Consider the following 24,054-nt stretch of genomic DNA (forward strand, 5'->3'; position numbering starts at 1 on the left):
CTCTGTGCTAAAAACATAGTGGATTCTATTAATATTGAGGTTCAGGCAAGAGTTGGGTAATTCTCCAAGTTAACTGAAGGATGAAGGATATTTTATGCATTCCCAAATGTATGTAGTTTAAATCACTTTTCCCTGCTACTACTTTTAGGAGCTCTTCCAGTTTCTAGGTGGACTACAGATAGATGTAGATACAGGTTAGAGGACTTTCATGCAAAGTGCCCGTTAACCAAGTGTGAGTTAGAATGGATAAAGTATAATGCTAAAGTCAGTACCTTCCAAAAGAGCATTAAACCAGGTGTCAAGAGACTGGAGCTTGTTGACTCAGTTCTTCAGGAGAGTGGGCTGCCTGGGCCTACTGTTTAACTTCTCTAGAACTGTTTACCACTTACAGGGGTCAAATGATTGGCAAGGACTTTCCAACTCTAACCTTTTATTGTCATGAAATTACAAAAGGACTCGAATACCCACCATAGAAAGCAAAAGTGAGATGTGGAATCTTCAAGTCAGTTTTCCTATGCATTTACTATCTCTGCTTCTCCCTTGCATTCAGTACCTAACTTCTCCAGAAAGTAGCCTCCAACACATTTTCAACTTTCTTATCTCTTGTTCAACCCTATCTACTTGAAATCTTAGCCCTATCCCAAATATTCTCTGAAAACCTTCTAATTGCCAAATTCTGACACTGTTTTTTTAAGTGTTTATTTAAATTCCAGTTAATCTACAGTATAATATTAATTTCAGGTGCACCCTGATGTTTATAGCATCATTATCTACAATAGACATTGTTTCTGATAATAGAGCAACGCTTCATTACTAGTGACTAGTCCTTCTTCCTTAACACGGAAATAACAGGGATTTGGAGTCTCACAGAACTAATTTAGAAGCCTAATTTTGTCATTTCCTTTTGCGTGTTCTTGAACAAGTTCCATTTCCGCTTTGACCTTCATTTCTGCATGCAAGAAAACAGAAATAACATACCACATGAATCAAATGAGTTTTATTAGAATTGAGCATTAACACATAGGTGAAGTGTCTGGCACTTGGTGGATGCTCAAAAGATGATAATTTTCTCCTTGTATTGTCTGAGCTGCACATTTTTTTCTTACACCTCTCCTTCATCTCTATTCTTCTGGTTGACTAGTTTACATCCTCTCTTAGCCTAAGAATGGCAAGGTGTCCATGGGTACTTTTGGTGGCCTTCTAGTTGAAAATGTCTCTATCAGAGTTTATATTCATTCCTGTCTCACTCTACATCTCTACAAAGCCACGCCAGATATTCTACTGACCCCATATTCCCACATACTTAGTGGGAGCTCGATTTAGATGTTCATTCCCATTCTAAAATCAGTATATCCCAAGCTAAATGCCGTAAGTCTCCTTGTCACATTCCTCACACTATATAAATTCCTTCTCTGTCTTTACTCTTGCTCTTCATGTTATCACTGCTGAACTTTCAATATTATTTGATCCCTCCATCGGCCCCCAATCCATATCCAATAAGCAATTATACTTTTTGATGTTTTCATGAGATGGCATGTGTTATAGGAATGAGCACAGATGATTCCTTTGTCTGCAAGCTCTGAGTCCAACACTTATAAGTTATATGGTCCTTGGGAAAATACATGACCTCTTTGAGCATACTTTTTATTTTTAATCTGTGAAAATTGAATACTAATACCTATTTCATGGACTTCTTGTTGGTGATGTGAATGTTCTCTTTGAACTAGGAAATGATGATATATAAATGAACAGATAGGTAGAGAGGGAGAGAATTTGCAGTACTTCTTCCTGTCCCTCCCATGGTACTGCTTCTTTCAATCAGTCAGTTAGGATGTATCTGTCTAGCCTGGTGAAACAGCCTCATATCCAATGTCCTTGCCTCTACTCTGTCACCTATCTAAAACATCATATTAATTTCCTCAATTTAAAACAGCATTTCAGTAGCTCCTCATTGCCCATGAAATCAAGTCCAAACTCATTCTCCCATTGACTTTAGGGAAAAGCATTGAGGGAAGAAAAGTAATATTTATTGAGCATTTACTCTATATGAGGCATCATGCAGAGTAGGGTTGAAGCCAGGATTCAAACTCTCTTGCTTAACTCCAAAATCCATAGATATCACACTGCTTTACGACAGTGTAGAATTATATGGTATTATTACCCATATATTATTACCCATTACCAGGAGCTTCATTTGAACCAAACTTAATGAGTTTGTGAGTATTGGGAATAAAGTAGGTAACCTTCAAGTATTCTTTTCTAATTTCAACGTTCCAGACAATAACAGGATTTTAGCTTAACATATGAAAGTGTCAACCTGAGCAAATGGGAGGATTTAACTGTCAATCGGGACACTAATTGTAGTGGACAATATTAGGTGGCCTTTGCCTGTCTTTGTAAAATCAGTGATGCTTACCCAAAAAACTGTGTAATAAGTCTCTAAACTAATTACATTGTGAAACAGTACACAAACATTATTAAATTAAAAATAAAAGTTAAATTATAGGGTTGTTTGAATTTCCTTTGTAAAATCTTTGGCAGTGGTGTGCCTGGTCCTACGGATGGCTGGTTCTGGCCAGAGGTTTCTGTGAAGTCTGCGAATTGAAACAAGTCACCAAATTCTATATGTCCTTGTATTTGCTACTGAGCAGCTGTAAGAACAAAATAATGTAAGTGAAATGTGTATCCCAGCCTTTGTCCCATAGGAAGGAGGCAAACAAAGCCACTCTATGATCAGGTATCCATCACTATGTGTTAGTGACATTTGGGGGGCAAACTTTGTCAGATGTAAGGAAGAAGCTGAGGATAACTTAGCTGCAAGACATGACCTGGTGGCAAATGGTTTCAGAACAGGTGTCACTTGAAATGAAGGAACATGGCTACTATGGATGATGTTGGGAAACTGAGAGGGAAACCTAATGCTGTACCTACAGATATTTTCATTTTTTCAAGATTCATTATGGAGTGACTTGACCACTGATGTTTCAAACTAAATTATTATAAAGCTGTATACATGATTTAAGAACTTACCTTCTCTCAAATGCCGACATACAAAGATTTACATAAACTCTCACACTCATAAGGGATACTGATAGATTAAAGTAGGGGAGTTGGAGTGCATTTAATTTCTCGAGAGTTCGGTTCTTGTGAAATTTTTGTTGCCTTGCAGAAGACAGGCCTGGATGGATGTAGAAAGCCCTATGAGTCAAAACATTCTCATTCCATTCCATTCTTGTAAAATAAAACTACAGCATTTTGTTTCATCATTTTTTCTCTATCAGTGTAAAATCATAGGTTGTACGATGAGAGTGAGTCTACAATCCAAGGTGATAATTTTACATATAAGGAAACCAAGGAGGGTTTTGTATGTAAGGATAATTGGTTGATAGGGTCCTGTCACTATCTAACAATAGAACCAAACCCAGGATACAAACTTGAGGTTCTCAGTCCATGGGGCTTTTATTACAGTGATACTTGGCCTCTTCAGACGAGGTCCTTGCTTTGAGTCGCAGCTTCTTAGGATTACCAAAAGGACCTATATTACACTTTTGAATTCTGTCAAAGAGGTAAATGTTGGCAAATATATTAGTATATATATAGTATGCATTTCCTAGCTGAGAAACCCAGGATGTAAGATCTGTCTTGTCTTTTTAGAGAGGCCTCAGGCAAAAACAGTTAATCATACTCCATCTTTAAGGCCTGATAGGGAATACCTTTGCTACCACCTTCATGCCTCTGTGGAATTCAGCTCCTCCATTTATTCTCTGAAGTCACTGATTTCAAGCCTTCTGTCTCTGGAGATGTAGAACCTTTGAGTGAAGGTTTAAATGGATGAGTTCAGGTTCATGAGTATTATGCCCTGGTCACTGCAGCCACTGGTGTCCTTTACCATGGAGTGGTGCTCAGGGAGGCACAACTTGATTTGGAGGACCCTACTGCTGCAAGGGAGTTTCAGTTTCTAATCTGTACTCAATGAAAAAGCCTCTGCTGTCTGTCTCCCAACTCCCTTGTTTTTCCTCATGCGTGTGCATGCACACACGTATGCATACTCTTTCTCTTTTGTCGTGTGTGTGTGTGTGTGTGTGTGTGTGTGTCTCCATCTCCCTTGGGATCTCTCCCTGGATGTCTCTCTTCAGGATAGACATGGTAATTCACTCATTTTTTGGGTTGTCTCAGGGTCAAATAGCACAGCATGTAAAAGGCTGTCTGTAGTAATGTATGTAGGGATCCAGGCTGTGCTGTTTGATATGATAGCTCCTAATTAATTGTGGCTATTTAGCATGTGAAATGTGGCCAGTGCTGCATATCGAAATAATATTTTGGATATATTGTATTAAAAATATTCAATCACTAATAAAGTATAGTATTAAAAGTAATTTCACCTATTTATTTTTACTTTTGTAATGTGACTGCTACAAAACATAAAATTGTATATGTGGCTAATATTTATTTTTATTACTCTTTTAAATTATTTATTTATTCTGAGAGAGTGAGAGTGAGAGAGTGTGAGCGTGCATGCTCAAGCAGGAGAGGGGCAGAGAGAGAGAAGGAGAAGAGAAAGAATCCCAAGCAGGCTCTGTGCTGTCAGCAGAGATCCCGACGCCAGGTTCAGTTTCATGAAATGTGAGATTATGACCTGAGCCAAAATCAAGAGGTTGATTAATGAGTCGAGCTACCCAGGTGCTTCAGTTTTTATTATTTTTAAAATTACGGTGTTATCAACTGTAGCTACCCTGTCATACATTTGATTCTCAGACCTTAGTCCTCTTATAGCTGAAAATTTGTACCCTTTTACCAACCTCTCCCTATTTTCTCTTGTCCTTGGCAGCCACTTTTCTACTCTGTTTTTATGAGCTGGTTTGTTTGTTTTTTGGGGTTTTTTTGTTTTGTTTTGTTTTGGGTTTTTTTTTTTTTTGGTTTTAGATTCCAGATATAAGTGATACCATGTAATATTTGTCTTTTTCCTATTTTATTTAGATTGGACAGTGCTGATTTAAGGTTGTTGTTTTTTAAATTTACATCCAGGTTAGTTAGCATATAGTGCAACAATAATTTCAGGAGTAGATTTCTTAATGCCCCTTACCCATTTAGCCCATCCCCCCTCCCACAACCCCTCCAACAACCCTCTGTTCTCTGTATTTAAGAGTCTCTTATGTTTTGTCCCCCTCCCTGTCTTTATATTCTTTTTGCTTCCCTTCCCTTATGTTCATCTGTTTTGTCTCTTAAAGTCCTCATATGAGTGAAGTCATATGATATTTGTCTTTCTCTAATTTCGCTTAGCATAATGCCAGCTAGTTCCATCCATGTAGTTGCAAATGGCAAGATTTCATTCTTTTTGATTGCCGAGTAACACTCCATTGTATGCATATATACCATATCTTCTTTGTCCATTCATCCATGAATGGACATTTGGGCTCTTTCCATATGTTGGCTATTGTTGGTAGTGCTGCTATAGACATTGGGGTGAATGTGCCCCTTCAAAACAGCACACCTGTATCTGTTGGATAAGTAGTAGTACAAGTGCTGGATTGTAGGGTAGTTCTGTTTTTAATTTTTTGAGGAACCTCCATACTGTTTTCCAGAGCAGCTGTACCAGCTTGCATTCCCACCAACAGTGTAAGAGGGTTCCCATTTCTCCATATCTGTGCCAGCATCTGTAGTTTCCTGATTTGTTGATTTTAACCACTCTGACTGGTGTGAGGTGGTATCTCCGTATGGTTTTGATTTGTATTTCCCTGATGATGAGTGACGTTGAGCATCTTTTATGTGTCTGTTGCCCACCTGGTTGTCTTCTTTGGAAAAGTGTCTATTCATGTCTTCTGCCCATTTCTTCACTGGATTATTTGTTTTTCGGGTGTTGAGTTTGGTAAGTTCTTGATGGATTTTGGATACTAACCCTTTATCAGATATGTCATTTGCAAATATCTTTTCCCATTCCATCGGTTGCCTTTTAGTTGTGTTGATTGTTTCCTTTGCAGTGTAGAAGCTTTTTATCTTGATAATGGGGTCCCATTAGTTCATTTTTGCTTTTAATTCCCTTGCCTTTGGAGATGCATCGAGCAAGAAATTGCTATGGCTGAGGTCAAAGAGGTTGTTGCCTGCTTTCTCCTCTAGGGTTTTGATGGTTTCCTGTCTCACATTCAGGTCCTTTATCCATTTTGAGTTTGTTTTTGTGAATGGTGTAAGAAAGTGGTCTAGTTTCATCCTTCTGCATGTTGCTGTCCTGTTCTCCCAGCACCATTTGCTAAAGAGACTGTCTTTTTTCCACTGGATACTCTTTGCTGCTTTGTCAAAGATTAGCTGGCCACACTTTTGTGGGTCCAATTCTGGAGTCTTTTTTCTCTTCCATTGGTCTATGTGTCTGTTTTTGTGCTATTACCATGCCGCTTGATGATTACAGCTTTGTAGTAGAGGCTGAAGTCTGGGATTGTGATGCCTCCCACTTTGGTCTTCTTCAATATTACTTTGGGTCTTCGGGGTCTTTTGTGGTTTCGTACAAATTTTAGGATTGCTTGTTCTAGCTTCAAGAAGAATGCTGGTGCAGTATTGATTGGGATTGCATTGAATGTGTAGATTGCTTTGGGTAGTATTGACATTTAAAATTTTTTTTTAACGTTTGCCCATCCCTGAGACAATGCGAGAGACAGAGTGCAAGCAGTGGAGGGGCAGACAGAGGGAGACAGAATCTGAAGCAGGATCCAGGCTCTGAGCTGTCAGCCCAGAGCCCGATGCAGGGCTCAAACTCACGAGCCATGAATGAGATCATGACCTGAGCCAAAGTCAGACGCTCAACCAACTGAGCCATTCAGGCGCCCCAGCATTGACATTTTAACAATATTTATTCTTCCATTCCATGAGCATGGAATGTTTTTCCATTTCTTTGTGTCTTCTTCAATTTCCTTTGTAAGTTTTCTATAGTTTGCAGCATACAGATCTTTTATATCTTTGGTTAGGTTTATTCCTAGATATTTTTATGGTTCTTGGAGCAATTGTAAGTGGGATTGATTTCTTGATTTCTCTTTCTGTTGCTTCATTATTGGTGTACAGAAATGCAACCAGTTTCTGTACATTGATTTTGTACCCTGCGACTTTGCTGAATTCATGTATTCAGCTGGAAAACCTTTGAAAATATTTACTACACTACATTTTCTGAATTGAGTCCTAATCCTTTCTTCAGCTATGTCTAATCTTCTGTTTAATTTATGCAGAGCTTTTTAAAAAAATCAGTGACTATGTGTTTTTTGTTGATAATCTACAGTATTTGCTTCTTTGTTTATAAGTCCCTGCTCAAATATCACCTTATTTATGAGATGTTCATTAATAAGTGGCATAAGGTAATACCCCTATAACCCCTACACTTCACATGTGCACACACAAGGGTCCTCCTTATCTGTGCTGCCCTGATTAGTTTTTTCTCCTGCAACACATATCACCATCTAGCATAATATATATTTTCTTGTTAATTGTATTTCTCTATGCCCCCTCCTCCACACACATTGGTACTTAAGCCACATGAATATAGGAACTTTATCTATTTGAGTGCACTGTGGCTTTCTTAGTGTTTGGTACATAGTAGGAACTCAGTGAATCATCATTGAATGAATGAGTCCTATAACTCATTTTATATGTACTTACTTTATAACCTACAGGCAATGTCCAATATGATAGCTACCAGCTTGCATATGACTCTTGAACACTTCAAATGTGGTTAGTCCGAATTAAGATGTGCTTTAAATATGAAATATACACAGGATTTCAAACAATTTATAGAAAAAAAAGGATTTTTAAAAATTAAAGTAAAATATTAAACTACTGAAATTAATTTCACCTATTTCTTTTCCTTTTTGATGTGAACATTTAATTACCTTTAAAATTATATAGGTGACTCATATTCATGGTTTGCATCAGGTTTATATTGGACAGTGTGGTTGTAAACTCATAACAGGCCGTCTATAGGTTTTTCTCCAAGTTCTTTGTGTGTTAATCCTCTTGTTTATAGTATCTGCTGGTCTTGATATAGTTGCAGATTTCATCTCTATTTTTAGTTTCTTTTTATTTTTTTAAGTCTTTATTTTGGGGGGGGGAAGAGAGAGCGTGCATGATTGGGGGAGGGGCAGAGAGAGAGAGCTAGAGGGAGAGAGAGAGAGAATCTCAAGCAGGCCCTGCACTGTCAGCCCGAACCATGAGATCATGACCCAAACCGAAATCAAGAGTTGGAGGCTTAACTGACTGAGCCACCCAGGCACCCCGCACCTATATTTTTAAACTTGTTAGTTCATTTTAAGCGGAGGTTGTTGTTGTTGTTGTTGTTGTTGTTTAGGAGGAATCTTTTGGCCTGGGTTATTTCTGCAGATGGTTTGTATTTTTTTCCTGCTAGGCTTTCTAGGCTGTGTAGGGTGTCGATAGCCAGGTACAATTTTTTATGTTAATTTACTGTCCTGGAGGTTCCTAGGCTAAGTTTGGGGTTAGTAGATTCTACCTATGTGGGGCTCCATCATAGGAATTTAATTTCACTCTAAAGATTTATTGTCATCTCACTTGGTAGATAGGTGGAGAATTTTTATTTCTCATTCACTAGGATTAGTCTTTCTAGTGTCTCAATCATAATCCCAGTTCTCAGTTCTAGTGTTCCACCTTGAGTGAACAAATCTGTTATCAGCCTTACATATGTGTGCATTAAAATCAAGATCCTCCTATCATTGGGCTAGTACTGTGTCCAGAGCTCCACAAAAATCAGCATGTACTTCTAGAATTCTGGCTCTCAGGAAGCTCTTCAATTCTGGCTCCTGAAGAGTTCACATTTTTTGAAGTCAACTCTATATTAAAATGTATTAGGTTTATCCAACATCATTGGGTTTTATAGGAAGAGTTCCTGTATTAGCCAAGTAAAGTCATTTTGCTGGAATCTGAAATCATAATTTCTTTAACCTTTGTTCTTTGATAGACTTTAGATTGTTCAGTTATCCAATATGTAAAAAATGCTGCTATGGGCATTCTTACATGCACATTTTTCAATGTATGTCTGTCTCTTATGGAGAATTCTTATATTTTTGTCTTAGACATAAATTCATAGAAATAAAATTGTTGAATCAAAAGAAATAAACGCAAGGCAATGTCTTACAGAGAAATGAACAGACACATAGATTAGGGGAACAGAATAGAGAGTCCAGAAAGTGACTCACACAAGTATATCCAACTGATTTTTGTTAATGAAAAAAGCAATTCACTGGAGGAATGATGATCTTTTTAGTAAATCATGTGGTACATTTGGATGTATCCATAGATCAGAAAATAAACCTCAACCTAAGCCTCACACCTTGCGCCAGAATTAACTCAGAATGGATCATAGATCTAAATGTTAACTATAAAACTTAAAAAAATAAATGTAAAGTATAAAACTTTTAAATTTTCATAGGAAAATGCAGGAGGAAATATTTATAATTTTGGTTCAGCAGGATTTTTAGGCATGACACCAAAAGTGCAATCCATAAGAGAAAATAAAAAAGACCAATTGGTCTCTATCAAAAGTTTTAAACTTTTACTCTGTAAGGGAATGTATTAAGAGGATGAAAAGACAAGCTACTGACTAAGAAATTTCACAAGTAACATATTTGACATAGGACTTATATCCACCATATATATGAATCGCTTTAAACTCAATAATAAGATCATATTCCCCTTGGAAAATATGCAAAAAAGGTGACCAGACATTTAACCAGAGAGGATATACAGAGGGTAAATGAGCACATAAAAATATGTTCAGGGACATTAGGCATTAGGTAAATGCAAATAAAAGGCATGATATCAGTGCACATTAATCAGAAAGACTAAAACAGAAGATAGTGACAACACCAAATGCTGGCGGGATGTGAAAAAACTGGATCTGACATAGATTGTTGATGGAAATGTAAAATGCCACAACCCTCTGAAAACAGTGCAGTAGTTTCTTATAAAGTTATGCTATTTACATGTCATAGGACCCAGTAATCACAATTGTGAAATTGTGCACACGAATATTCATGGCAGCTTTATTTGGAATAGCCCCATACTGGAAATAACCCAGATGCCCTTTGATGGGTGAATGGGTGAAGAAACTTGTTCACCCATATAATGGGGATATAACTCAGCCATGAAGAGAGACCAATTTTTGATACCCACAAAAACTTGGATGGATCTTTAGGGCATTATGCTGAGTCAAGAAAAAAGCCAATCTCATGAGATTATATAGTGTATGATTCCATTTATATAATGCTCTCAGAATAACAAAATGATAGTGATGGAGAATTGGTCATTGGTGGTCCGGGTTAGAATGGGAAGACATGAAACTATAAGGGGGATTGGGGAGTTTTTGTGGTGATGGAACATTTCTGTATCCTGATTGTGGTAGTGGTTATGTGAATCTATACAGGTGAAAAACTTTCATAGTACTACGCACCAAAAACACAGATGAATACATGCAAAAACTAAAGATATTTAAATAAGGCCTATAATTGAGTTAATAGTATTGTACCAATGTCAATTTCCTGGTTTTGATATTTTAGTATGACTATGTAAGATGTTATCATTGGGGAAAGGTAGGAGAAACTATCATAGGAATATTTTACTATGTTTTTCAGTTCTTGGGGTTCTTAAATTATTTCAAGGTAAAAAGTTTTAAAAAGGTATAAAAATTTCAAAACTATTAATACAGATTGCCAAATTAGTCTTTGAAAAGATCATATCTATTTTTCTTGCATTCTAATAGTATTCCCAGCAGCTCTCTATAAATTTAGCATACTTGGTATTTGTTATGTATTTATCAATATCTGAAGTCATGCTGTTGTTTTCTTATTTGATTAGTGTCTGTTTTTCTGTTTTTTTCAAAGTTTCCTTATTTTGAGAGAGAGAGCATGAGGAGGTGCAGAGAGAGAAGGAGAGAGAGAATCCCAAGTAGGCTTCATGCTATCATCACAGAGCCCAACGTGAGGCTCGATGCCACAAACCATGAAATTATGACCTGAGCCAAAACCAAGAGTCAGATGCCTGACCGGCTCAGCCACCCAGGCACCCCTGTCTCTTTTTCATAAAGTCAGGGGTAATGTCTCATACAGTTCTCTGTTCTTAGTGACCCACAAAAGTACTTGGCATAAAATGGGTCCTAGATTAATGTATTTTGTGTTTTTTTTTAGTTTATTTACTTATTTTGAGAGAGACAGAAAGCATGTAAATTGGAGAGGGACAGAGAGAGCGAGAGAGAAAGAGAGAATGAACCCCAAGCAGGGTCGGTGCTGTCAGCACAGAGCCTGAGGCAGGGCGTGAACCCACGAGCTGTGAGATCATGACCTGAGCTGAAAATACCAGTCGAATGTCATGTTTAACCGACTGAGCCCCCCAGGCCCCCCAGATGAATGTATTTTGAATGAATGAATGAATGAATGAATGGAGATAAAATAGCTTAATTGACTCTAGTATTAGTGAGATGGAAAAACATTTTTTTTAATTGGCCCTTATAGTTTTGCCTTTGTTGATTGACCATTAATGTTATGTGCCTTTTTTTTCAATTGGGGGATATTTATCATTTTAAGAATTATTTATATGCGAAAATATTTATCCCTTGTCATTTTTCAAAGATTTCCCTGGCATCCATTTTGTTATTTTTGTTCATTTTTTCTTCTAAATTTAAAAAACTAATATTATGAAGCTAAATGTTTTCTGGTCACTAGCCCTCGTTGGGTTGCTACGGCACTGTCGCAAACATTAGGCTTCACGGCTGACGCAAGAAAGGGGGGCGTGGGCTCAGAATGCTGGGAAACTGCTCGAGGCGCACAGAGGCCGGACGCTTGCGTCATCCCATGCTCCTCTGCGTGCTAACGGTCAAACAGGAGCCGTGCTCTGGCCCCCCGGGGGGGAAAACAGTGTTTTTCGTGGAGTTGGGGTCCCGAAGCTTTGTGCGTGGGCAGTCTTGGACCTGGCCACACTGAGATAAGGGAGCCTCCTCAGCTGGTATTGATGCCGAATGTGACTTTTTAGCGTATTAAAATGGCTGTGCCCCAAAACGCCATCCCTTCCTTGTCGGAATGCCAGTGCCTCATCTGTGTGGAAATCTTAATCGAGCCCGTAACGCTGCCTTGTAACCACACACTCTGTAATCAATGTTTCCAGTCAACTATCGAAAAGGCAAGTTTATGCTGTCCTTTCTGTCGCCGCCGGATCTCTTCGTGGACCCGGTACCATGCCCGAAGAAATTCTCTTGTCAACACGGAACTGTGGCAGATAATCCAAAAACACTATCCAGAAGAATGCAGGCTTAGAATGTCTGGGCAGAAATCAGAGGAGATGGTTGATGAGTTTAAGCCAGTTCACTTATTAAGTAAGCCCGGGGAATTGAGAAAAGAATATGAAGAGGAGGTAAGCAAGATGGAGGCAGAGCGACGAGCCATTGAAGAAAATGAAGAAAAAATGAGTAAAGAATACATACAGAGATTATTGGCAGAAGAAGAAGAGGAGGAAGCACGACAGTCACGAAAAAGGCAAAGAGAGCTGGAGGAACAACTGAAAAGTGATGAAGAACTAGCAAGAAAGCTAAGCTTTAATCTTAATTACTGTGACAGAAAGGACTTGGCTTCTCCTTTGAATTCCACAAAACCTGGTACGGTCACAGCCAAGTCTCCAAAGAAAAGTAAGAAGAGAAACACCAACACTGGAGATACTCAGACATACTTCTCACCGAAATTTCAGTTTGGGTCAACATCACAGCCTGAAGTTGCCCAAGAAAGCAGGAATGTCTCCATGTCCAAGGAAACTGACACTACTGTGGTAAAAAGCCCTGTGTGGCAAGATACAGTAATTGAAGAAGATATGCCAACAGTTTTTCCACAACTGTCCATGGACATTCAAGAACAGGCTGCACAGTCTTCAGTAGAGTCACCTGTACCTCAGTTGCATGACAACGGTAGAGAATGGTGCCTTCAACAAAAAATTAAAATGACACGAAGCAATCGTGATAAAGAGTTACGTGTCCTAAATAACAAGGGACCTGAAGCCAGAGTTCCCTGCTTTGGAGAAACAGAGAGTGCATGCACTGTATCAGGTATGACACAGATAATTGAAAGTAACAAAGTTGACACAGAAGATGAAGACGATTGCATACTGATCAGTGAAGATATTTCCAAAGGAAAAAACCAGGAATCTTCGTTTGAAGCAGTCATGGATCCATGCATTTCTGCAAAAAGAAAGAAAATGTTCCCCAAAGCTTCCTCAGCTCCAGAGGAAACAGAAATCAACGTTACCGAGAATGTCATAGATTTGGAATGCTTGCCTTCTGAGAGAAATAAACAGGAAGAGCAGGACTGGTTTTTTGCATATCAGCTCCAGCAAGAAATAGACAAGGAACAAATGAAACCCAACCGGCAAAAAGGGTCCCCAGATGAATATCAGCTACGTCCTGTATCTTCACGTCCAGACAAATTGTGAAGTGGGCAGAGGAAGTATTCCAAAGACCAGAACTTCAAAAAACAGACTGATAGAGAGCATTTAAAATCTCGGAGAGGCTCAGAAAGTGAAAACTGACAGCCATCTCTTAAGATCCAGTTGAAACATTCAGTTAATGTTAACAGGAGAAAGATACCAAATCCTTCTACAGATAATTGTAATGTATCTAAAAGGGCTCATTCCCTACCATCTAGTAAGTCACAGACAAGTATTTTTCAGATGTTTCAGAGGTATGGAAAGTAATGTGTGAGTAAAGGGAGTCTTTTGTAACCTAGCAAAGCTGGATTGTGATGATCTCTTTTTGATCGGAGAGTCTTTATAGATTGTTTCATTAATTCTGCTCTGTGGTCACATTCCCTGTCCTTAATAAAAGGACTGTGTGATTATGAGGGAGGAACATACACATGCGTTTCTGCCAAACTCAGTGGTAATCAGGAGTCCCAATCTTTTCCTTTTAAATAACCGTGATGTACTAAGTTTGACAATCCTTATGAATATAAAAATGCCTTGGCGAACTCCCGAGAAATCTTCAAGTGCCATTTTCTTTCCAAAAAATGCATGCTTTTTGGCCTTTGCTTCCTTCCCTTTTTATCCTAGCTAGTAATCAAAGCAAGATTATAATACTATACCAAGTAGTTAGGAATCCAGGCAGGGTAAGTTTTCCTGCTACTTTCCCATATATTTGCAGAATGCTTGAAACGTATCTTCCATAACACCAAAGGAATCTAGTTTTCAGTTCGACTTGAATTATTTTAAGCATTATAGCAATTTCTTCCATTTAAAATGGTTTATGATCAATGTGAGATCAGAAAAATAAGAGTTTCCTGGAAAATTAGGAATTAGTTGACAAAGGAAACTAGTCTCTTGTTGCAAAAGGAGTTAAAAGTTGGGGTGAGGCTCAGTGGGGTGGATTGACAATTTAGAAACACTGGAACTGAGGGAATAATCAGAAAAGGGGTCTAAGGTGGTGTAGCAGGTGAGTTTTGGCAGAGGATTCTCCTTCCTCCTATCTTTGCTAAATGACATGGAAAACATTTGGGTGTTTTAGTTTTTCACACCATAGTATCTGGATCTGGTGGCAAATCAAAATCAGTTACTAAATTACCTGAAGTTGGGGGAATTAACATTTCTCTTAATCTGCTATCCCAGGAAAAAAATGGGAATTTACTTTAGGAGTTAAATATAGTATCTCATGTTGTGAGACCTGAGACATAACTATGTGTCTATTTCTTTATACTATCATTTGTATTGATACTGTTATTTGTGTTGGTGGACAGAAAAAGAAAGTCTGATGCTTGGGTTTTGCTGTCTTACCCCCTGAAAGTTAAATCAGAAGGCAGTGATTTCATTTTGTCAAATTCAACTCAGAGACTTAATCTCTTGTTTATTAATATGAACGACTTTAAGCAAACAGCAGTTTTAACAGCATTTCTGCTGATCTCTAGTTCTCTGTCCTTTTAAAATAAAAATACAATAAAATGTCCTGGAGCTAAAAAAAAATATTTATGTTTAAAGAAAAACTGGTTTCTCTCTTTGTCTTTAGCTGCAAAAGACCCACTGGATCTGAGAAATATGCTAGTTTTCTAGAAATTATAAGGTTGTATTCAAAATTGCAGATCATTCATTTGCTTATAATTTATCTTGCAGTTAAGTAGAGATCAACCTACTTTTCCGCATTAGTGCTTCCTCAGCGTTATTTATTAGAGTGGCTTTTGTTTCTTTATTGGTTCGGTTTACATTAACATCATGAGTTATTAAATACACATTTCCTTTAGAATTTTTACCTTGTTGTTTCATTTGTCTTTTCCCAAAATAGTACCACTGAGTTTAACTACTCTACTTAACACACTGTGGTATCTGATTAGACAAGTCTTGCTTTAAAAATATTTCTTATTTATTCTTGCTTCCTGATTGATCTAAGCGAACATTCTGCAAAATTTGAACTAAAAATGCCTAGCTTCTTGCTGTTAGATTTCATTTAGAAAAACTTCGGAGAGAGTTGGCAAGTTTAAAATATTTAGTCTTTGTAACCGACAACATGGTGTCTCTCTTCAATGTATGTAAGTGTTCGTTATGGTATTTAGTCAAGTTTTATAGTTTTCTGCTCATAGGTCCTGCTCATTTTATCTAGTTTACTCTTAGACACTTTATATTGTATTGTTTAAATCTGAAGACAATAGATTTTCCATTATACCTTCTAACTAGTTTTTTTTTCTGCCATGCTTGCAGTTTGTATACTTATTATGTAACTCAGTCTCTTATCGCTATTTTCATAATTCAAATATGTTTCATTCAATTTTTGTTGTACTTCTAAGACCAGTAGTGTTATATTTTTTCAAAAAATGATGATGTTGTCCTTTTTCTGGATTTATAACCCATATCTGGTCTTAAAACTTAAGTAGTGTTAAATAAAGGTAATAAAAATGATCATATTTCTCATATTCTTGACTCTAGATGGAAGGCATTTATTGCTTTACCATTTAGCATAAGAAATATATATGAAAGATACATGACATAAAATATATATTAAAATATGTATAGATAAACACAAATACATAAATCTGTATAAATGAGAAATCTGTAAGCCATCATGTTTATAACCTTCTGGCTTTCTGAATTTTCAAAACATGAATGGGAATTTCATCAATTGCCCCTTCAACCTCTGACTGAATAACCATAATTTTTCTATGGCATAATGATATAATCCATAGCCTTTCTAATACTGAACCGCATTACATTATTTTAAGAAAGCATATCACATGTGATTGTGTTTGTTAACGTGTTGCTGGATTCAATTTGCAAGTACCCTTTTAGGATTTCTTCAGTTATATTAATTAAGGCCATTAAGTATTTTGTTCATGTTTGTCAGGTCTTTTTTAAGTTTTTATTTCAATTCCAGTACAGTTAGCACACAGCATTATATTTGTTTCAGGTGTATGATATAGTGATCCAGCAATTCCATATATCACCCGGTGCTCATTACAAGTGCCCTCCTTAGTCCCCATCACCTATTTAATCCATCCTGCCCCCTCCCACCCCTATGGTAACCATCAATTTGTTCTCTATAATTCACAGTTTGTTGGGGCTCCTGGGTGGCTCATTTGGTTAAGTGTCCAACTTCAGCTCGGGTCATGATCTCACAGCTGGTGAGTTCAAGCCCCGCGTCAGGCTCTGTGCTGACAGCTCGAAGCCTGGAGCCTGCTTCACATTCTGTGTGTGTATCTCCCTCTGCCCTTCCCCTGCTCATGCTCTGTCTCTCTCTGTGTCTCAAAAATAGGTAAACATTAAAAAAAAAAGTTTGTTTCTTGATCTGTCTCTATTTTTCCCCTTTGTTCCTTTGTTTTGTTTCTTAAGTTCCACATATGAGTGAGTGAAATCATATGGTATTTGTCTTTCTCTGATTGACTTCGTTTAGGATTATACTCTCTAGCTCCATCCATGTCATTGCAAATGGCAAACTTTCTTTTTTTTCATTCTTATGACTGAATAATATTCCATTGTATGTATATTACATTTCTTCTTTATCCATTCATTAACTGATGGTCACTCAGGCTGCTTCCATATCTTGGCTATTATAAATAATGCTGCTATAAACATAGGGGTGCATGTATCCCTTTGAATTAGGGTTCTTGTATTCTTTGGTAAATACCCCGTAGCGTGATTGATGGACCACAAAGTAGTTTTATTTTTACCTTTTTGAAGAACCTCCATACTATCTTCCACAGTGGTGCACCAGTTTGTATTCCCACCAGCAGTGCATGAGTGTTGTTTTTAATCTATATCCTCACCAACACCTGTTGTTTCTTGTGTTGTTGATTTTAGCCACTCTGCTGCGAGGCGATATCTCATTGTAGTTTTGATTTGCATTTTCCTGATGATGAGTGATGATGAGCATCTTTCCATGTGTCTGTTGGACATCGTTCACTGTGATCAACTGGGATTTATTCCTGGGTTGCAAGCGTGGTTCAGTATTTACAAATCAATCAATGTGATATATCACATCAGTAAGAGAAAGGATAAGAACCATATGATCATTTCAATAAATGGAGAAAAATCATTTGACAAAGTACAATATCCATTATGATAAAAACTCTGTGATGGCAGAATTGGGGGAAAACAACAGTGCGTGAGCAAAGCAGTCTTGTGTCTTTTAAGCTAAGTGAGGCGCTTCGCACATTGTGTTCTCATCCATGCCAAACATTTTACTGGGATAGGAATCCGCATCATAGGTATCACAGTGGTCTGCACGGCCTGCTTGGGCCCGTAAATCCGTCTAACATTGGTATTGCATTTAATTACTGTGTGTCCAAGCAAGTGTCTTAATTCAGTTTCTCTTCCAAAGCAGAGTCTCAGACAAGGACTCGGGTGCAGGTAACGTATTTGGGAGTGGACTCCAGGAACAGGAGTGAAGGAATGAGTATAATGGGACAGTGGAGGAAGAAAAATCAATAAGAAACGTGTTATTGAACTGGTTAAATGATGTGTTCAATCTCTTTGGTGGCCCTCTGAGAAACTGTGTAGAGTATACTTAGAATTGTCCCTCTAGCATGCAGCCTTTATCCACCAATTCCTGTCTTAGTTCATTGAGGGTTTACCCCTAGGGACTTTCACACCTCCTGGCTGCTGTACTGGATTGCTGAGTAAGTAATGGCTTTGCAGACACCGTGGGTAATTGAGGTGGGATGTTAAGATACAAAGGGTGCAGCTGAAGTTAGAGGCAAAGAGGTTTGGCCTGAGGCACCAAAACCCTCTGTCACAAGCAGCTTCTTCACTTCAGACTCATTAGTGATAAAGCTGATATTTTGGTCTCCGTATACCTCACTCCTCCTTGTCTGTTTTTTTTTTTTTAATGTTTATTTCTTTTCTGAGAGAGCATGCAAGCATGCACATGAGTGGGGAAGGGACATAGAGGGACACAGAGGATCCGAAACAGGCTTCACGCTGACAGCAGAGAGCCTGACCTGAGCGGAAACCAAGAGTTGGACGCTTAACTGACTGAACCACCCAGGTGCCCCCTCCTTGTCTATTTTTGGATAGATTTAGGATTGCAAATGCGTGAGCAGTGTTACTGTCGTGGTTATTTGGTTTGGAATTCTTAAAATTGTAATAGTAGCAACCCAAGATATATTTCTCTTATAGACCTTGTAAGTAAACCAAATTTTAAAGTATTTTACACCTCTAACACTACAAAAATAAATATATATTAAGTTATTGATTCCAGCATTATTTGCCATTGTAAAATATTGGAAACAACTAAATTCCCATCCACAGGAGATGACTGAATAAACTATTTATAGTACATCTACACAATGGAACATTACAGGGTTGTAGAAAAGAATGAGGAATATTTCCAGGAATTGATATGGTGTGGTTTTCAGGATATGTTGTTACATAAAAAAAACCCTGACGTTCAAAAAAGCATTTAGTACATGATACCTTCGTGTAAGATAGAGGTGAGGGTAAGAATGTATCTGCTTATTTTTGCAAGAAGAATCACAGGAATGTGGAACAAAACCTCATGAGATTGGTTATTTATGAGGGTGGGTAATATCAGGGTGGAATGGATACAAGAGGGAGTGACAGCTTTCTGAGTATATTTTTGTACAGCTTTTACTTTTGGGAGTTTGTTAATGTATTACATATTGGAAAATAAAATTGAATCAACAAGGATAGATTAAACACTAAAAGTAAATTGAAACAAATAAATATAACTTTTTAATGTGAATAACATAAGTTACAGTGAAGGAAAATAAAACTAACCAAAATAATTTGGAACACAGTACTTTGATGATATGCCTTCAATCTAAATACAAAAAAGAACTGGAAAGAAATCTTGAACTCTTTGATGTAAATTTGTTTTCCATAGTGACATGGGTATAGCAATTCTGAAACAATTTTATATGTATTTCAGTAATGAAAAAATAAAATATTGATGTTTCAGGAAGCCAATATCTCTCATTTTTAGAATGAAAGAAATATAACATGAATTGGGAGAAGGCAAGGCAAAAAAATACATGGCACTGAATTGAGTGAGAAATTCCAATGTGGTAATTAGTATTGAGATACTCGTTTCTAAGTACCATTCCATGTTAAAAAGGGAAATGGCTGGTTCCAGGGCTGGAGGAAGGAAAATACAAGATGCATCTGGGCCATCTTCTTGTGCCATAAATTAAGGAAGCACTTAAAAAAAAACATAATGACATTTCAACAAAATGTACAAGCCAGCCTGAAGGAGCTGAGGCTAAGCCACATTTAGGAAAAAGGAGTCATAAAATGAATGACAGAAATTAAATATAACCTGTTGTTTAAAATGAGAATTCATTAGTCCGTACTAAGACACACACACACAAATGCCAACTTAATAAATATAGAGGAATTGACACAGACAATGGTCATTTCAGATAAGATCATCAATGGATGTTAATGCTGTTAGCTAAAAGTTTGGGTAACGGCATATTTGCCTAGGCTAATAATATCTTCCCCCCAATTTCTCATTAATTACAAAGGAAATTTACAGTGAAAAGACTTGAGGGGTACATGCATTCCAAGTAATCAAAGTTAGCATCACTAATAATGAGAAAAACAGACCTCAAGCAGCTCCTGATATGAAGCACTGGAAACAAGACAAAATATGTGTAATGTCCCTGACATAAATGCATAACCTGGATCTCCACATGACCCAGCATTAGGTAAACATAAATTGAGGGTCGTTCAACAAAATAATCGGTCTATATTCTATTCTGTAGTACTGGGGAACTTTTTTTATATAAAAAGAGACTGCAGAGACATGACACCTAAATGCGGTGGTGATCTAGGACAATGTCCAGTACCATGAGGGAATAATGATATAAAGAACGTCATTAGTACAAATGGCAAAGTTTGACTCTGTACATACGCACAATATATTAGATGACAATATTGCATTAGTATTAAAGTCCTGAATTTGATGCTAGTACTGCTGTTTCTTAAGGCTATGTGTGGGAAAGTATTAATGGGTAAAGCATCATGGTGCTGACAAATGACTGAATTCTATAACTCGGCACAACTACTAAATAACAATAATCAAATTTATTGTACCATAATAGCACAATCTATAAACATATTCTTTTGAATATGAGATATAATATTTGTTATTACATATGAGGAGAGCAGATGTGGCAAAGTGTTAACACTGAGTCTAGGTGAAGAGTATCTGGGAATTCATTTTATTACTCATGCAACATTTATGCAGGTTTAAAGACTTGTTCAAAATAAAACGAAACAATTAAAGGAAAATGCTTGAGGTAATATATTTATCTGTAATTTTAACATTTAAAATGTGTTTTTCATAAATTTTCTCACTGCTTTTTGACACACAACAGGACACTATGCCTGAGCCTTAATATATTCTGTAATAATTGGCACATGCTCGGTATCTAAGGAACTAGAAAAATAATTTGTGCCCAGTATACTCTAATTGGCTAAATTTTGTGACTCACGCATCCGTTCTTAGAATGTGCACCCAAATAAGGGTTATTCCTCTAGCCTATGTGCCTAACTTGTGCCAAACCTTAAAAAAAAAGAAAAAAAGGCATTTCTCTCTAAATTGGGACACTTACTTTTATCAGTAATTCTATTTTTATTACATTTTTTCATTTAATGATGAATGATTAGAGGAGCTGTAAGTTGGCATTGGCCATAATTTTTAAAAACTTAATCTGCAGAATGAATTCTAGATAAATTCAAAGGATAACAGAAATTTCTCAAAAATTAATTTGATCTCCCTTAACCAAGATGCTTTAAATTAAAGACCTGGATGAATTAAATATGATTTCCCTGCCATCTACCTTTTCAAAATGCTCTGAAGTGTACTTATGATGAGATAAAGTGTTTTTTATCCTATCGATCAAAAATTTAATATATACTTAGATACTGATGACTAATGGAACAAACCAAAACTCCTTGTTGGGAAGAAAAATAGCTATATAGACTTAGACAGGAAAATCACGAGAATAGATAGTTCTATGTAAAGTATCTTGGGTAACTTTTATGAATATGCTTTCTGGACTTAAAATTCCAAGTATATGGAGTAGATCTACTTGTCCTATTATTCCCACTAAATTCAACTAAAAAACTCCAGCTTGTATGTATAAATAAACATAGGAAGACTCTAGAAGAATGAAGTAAGAAGGCAGATCTGCTAGGGACCTCAGGACCTGATGAAAGGCAGGGTGGTGAGTACTTCGGGTTCTCTTTTTGCCTTATACATCCCACAGTTGAAGCTGAAAAGGTGGTAACCTGGAAACACTAATGGGTGCAGATAAAAAATATCACAGGGTGAATTATAATCACAGTCTCACCCATAACTAATTTCGATGATTTAGATGTTGAGAATTTGGACCTTTAAGCTGGTAAGACTTAGAGGACAGTTTGGAGTTAAGTTGATGCTGTAATGGGTTGATACTTTTGGGGACCTTGGGCTAGGGTGAATGTATTTTGTGTGGGATGGGCATGTATCTTTGTCAAAAGATGGACTGTATAGACAGAATAATTGCCCCCCAAAGAGGTCCAAGTCCTAGTGCCTATAACCTGGTAACATCTCACCTTATGTGGCCAAAAGGACTTTACAAAGGCAGTTAAATTAAGAACTGTTTTTCTTATAATTATTCTCTTCTCCAGGAGTATTTATTTATTTAATTTAAGTCCAAGTTATTTAACGTATAGTGTAGTAATGGTTTCAGGAATAGAACCCAGTGATTCACCACTTACCTATAATACCCAATGCTCATCCCAACAAGTGGCCTCCTTAATACCTATTACCCATTTAGCCCATTCCATCGCCTACCTCTCCTCCAGCAACTCTCAGTTTGTTCTCTGCCTTTAAGAGTCTCTTATGGTTTGTCTCCCTCTTTGTTTTGATCTTATTTTTCCTTCCATCCCCCTGTGTTCATCTGTCTTTTTTCTTAAATTCCGCATATGAGTGAAATCGTATGATATTCATCTTTTTCGCCTAGTGTAATACATTCTAGTTCCATGCAGGTTGTTGCAAATGGTAAGATTTCATTCTTTTTGATCACTGAGTGATACTCCGTTGTTTGTGTGTGTGTGTGTGTGTGTGTGTGTGTGTGTGTGTGTGTGTGTGTATGTGTGTATATACACATACACATCTTCTTTATCCTTTCATCAGTCAATGGACATTTGGGCTCTTTCCATAATTTGGCTATTGTTGATAGTGCTAGTGTAAACATTGAGAAATTAGGTACTTTTAAATGAGATTATTCTGGTTTTCCGGGTGGGCTCAGTGTAATCACAGTGGATCCTTATAAGGGAAAAAGGGTGGCAGAAGAGTCAAAGTTAGATACAGAGATGTCATACTGGAGCCAGCAGTCAGAGTGATGTGATTGCTGACTGAGGCCACAAGCCAAGTAATCAGGGAAGCATCTAGAAGCTGGAAAGGGCAAGGAAATGGATCATCTTTTAGAGCCTTGAAGGAACTCAATCCTGCTGACATCTTGATCAGACCAGGAAGACAGATTTTGGAGTTCTGACATGCAGAGTTATAAGAAAATATAGGAAATTAGTATACATTTGAAGCAGTAAGTGATAGAACTGAAAGGAGAAAGAAACAAAACATTTATAATTGGAGACTTCTTTTTCTCAAAAATGTATAAAATGACTACACATAAAATCAACAAGGATATAAAAGAGTTCAATAATACCAGAAACAAACAGGATCTGATTGACATTTATACAAAACTGAACACAACAATGGCAAAATATATATATTCTTTTCAAGTCTTCATGGAGCATATATCTCTATAGATTATATTTGGGACCATAAAACAAACATCAGCAAATTTAAAAGAATTGAAATCATGTGTTCTTTGACCACAGTGCCATTAAAAAAGAATAACAGAAAGATAACAGGAAAGTCTCTAAATACATGAAAACTGAGCAGCACACTTCTAAATTATCCATAGGTCAAAGTATCTATCATGGGTGATAAAAAATGGATAAACCGAACACAAATGAAAATGCAGCACTTGAAAATTTGTGGGACACAGCAAAAGCAATGCTCAGGGGGAATCTTCTAGTACTAAATGTGTATATCAGAAAAGAAGGGGGCACCTGGGTGGCTCAGTCAGTTAAACATCCGACTTTGGCTCAGGTCATGATCTCATGGTTCCTGAGTTGAAGCCCTACATCAGGCTCTCTGCTGTCAGCATGGAGCCCACTGAGGATTCTCTGCCCCCCCGCCCCGCCTCTCTGTCTCTTTTTCTCCCTCTTTCCCTCTGTCTGCCCTTACCCTACATGTGTCCTCCCTCCCTCTCCGCATCCCCTGTCTCTCTCTCAAAATAAATAAACATTTTTTTTTTAAATCAGTGTAGAGGTGCCTGGCTGGCTCAGTCACTAGAGCATGTGGCTCTTGATCTTGGGTTTGTGAGTTTGAGCCCCACTTTGGGTGTACAGAGTACTTAAAATCTATTTTAAAAAATGAACTAATGAAATTCAGGCTAAAGAAAAATGACAATTATATAAGTCAGTGCAGAAGAAGCATTTGACAAAAATCTCATTTATGATAAACACTCTTAGCAAACTAGGAAT

The 24,054-nt window shown here is 37.3% G+C and overlaps 1 protein-coding gene across 1 annotated transcript; it reads left to right on the plus strand.

The window, feature by feature from the left end:
• Positions 1 to 11,851: 11,851 nt before the first annotated feature.
• LOC109257445 (E3 ubiquitin-protein ligase RNF168-like) lies at positions 11,852 to 13,716 on the plus strand. Its single transcript, XM_053891751.1, has one exon. The coding sequence runs from the start codon at positions 12,019 to 12,021 to the stop codon at positions 13,450 to 13,452; it is 1,434 nt and encodes a 477-aa protein (XP_053747726.1). The 5' UTR covers positions 11,852 to 12,018; the 3' UTR covers positions 13,453 to 13,716.
• Positions 13,717 to 24,054: the final 10,338 nt, after the last annotated feature.

Source organism: Panthera pardus, unplaced genomic scaffold (assembly GCF_024362965.1).
Source record: "Panthera pardus isolate Hobbes unplaced genomic scaffold, ASM2436296v1 HiC_scaffold_27, whole genome shotgun sequence".
Lineage (NCBI taxonomy): Eukaryota > Metazoa > Chordata > Mammalia > Carnivora > Felidae > Panthera > Panthera pardus.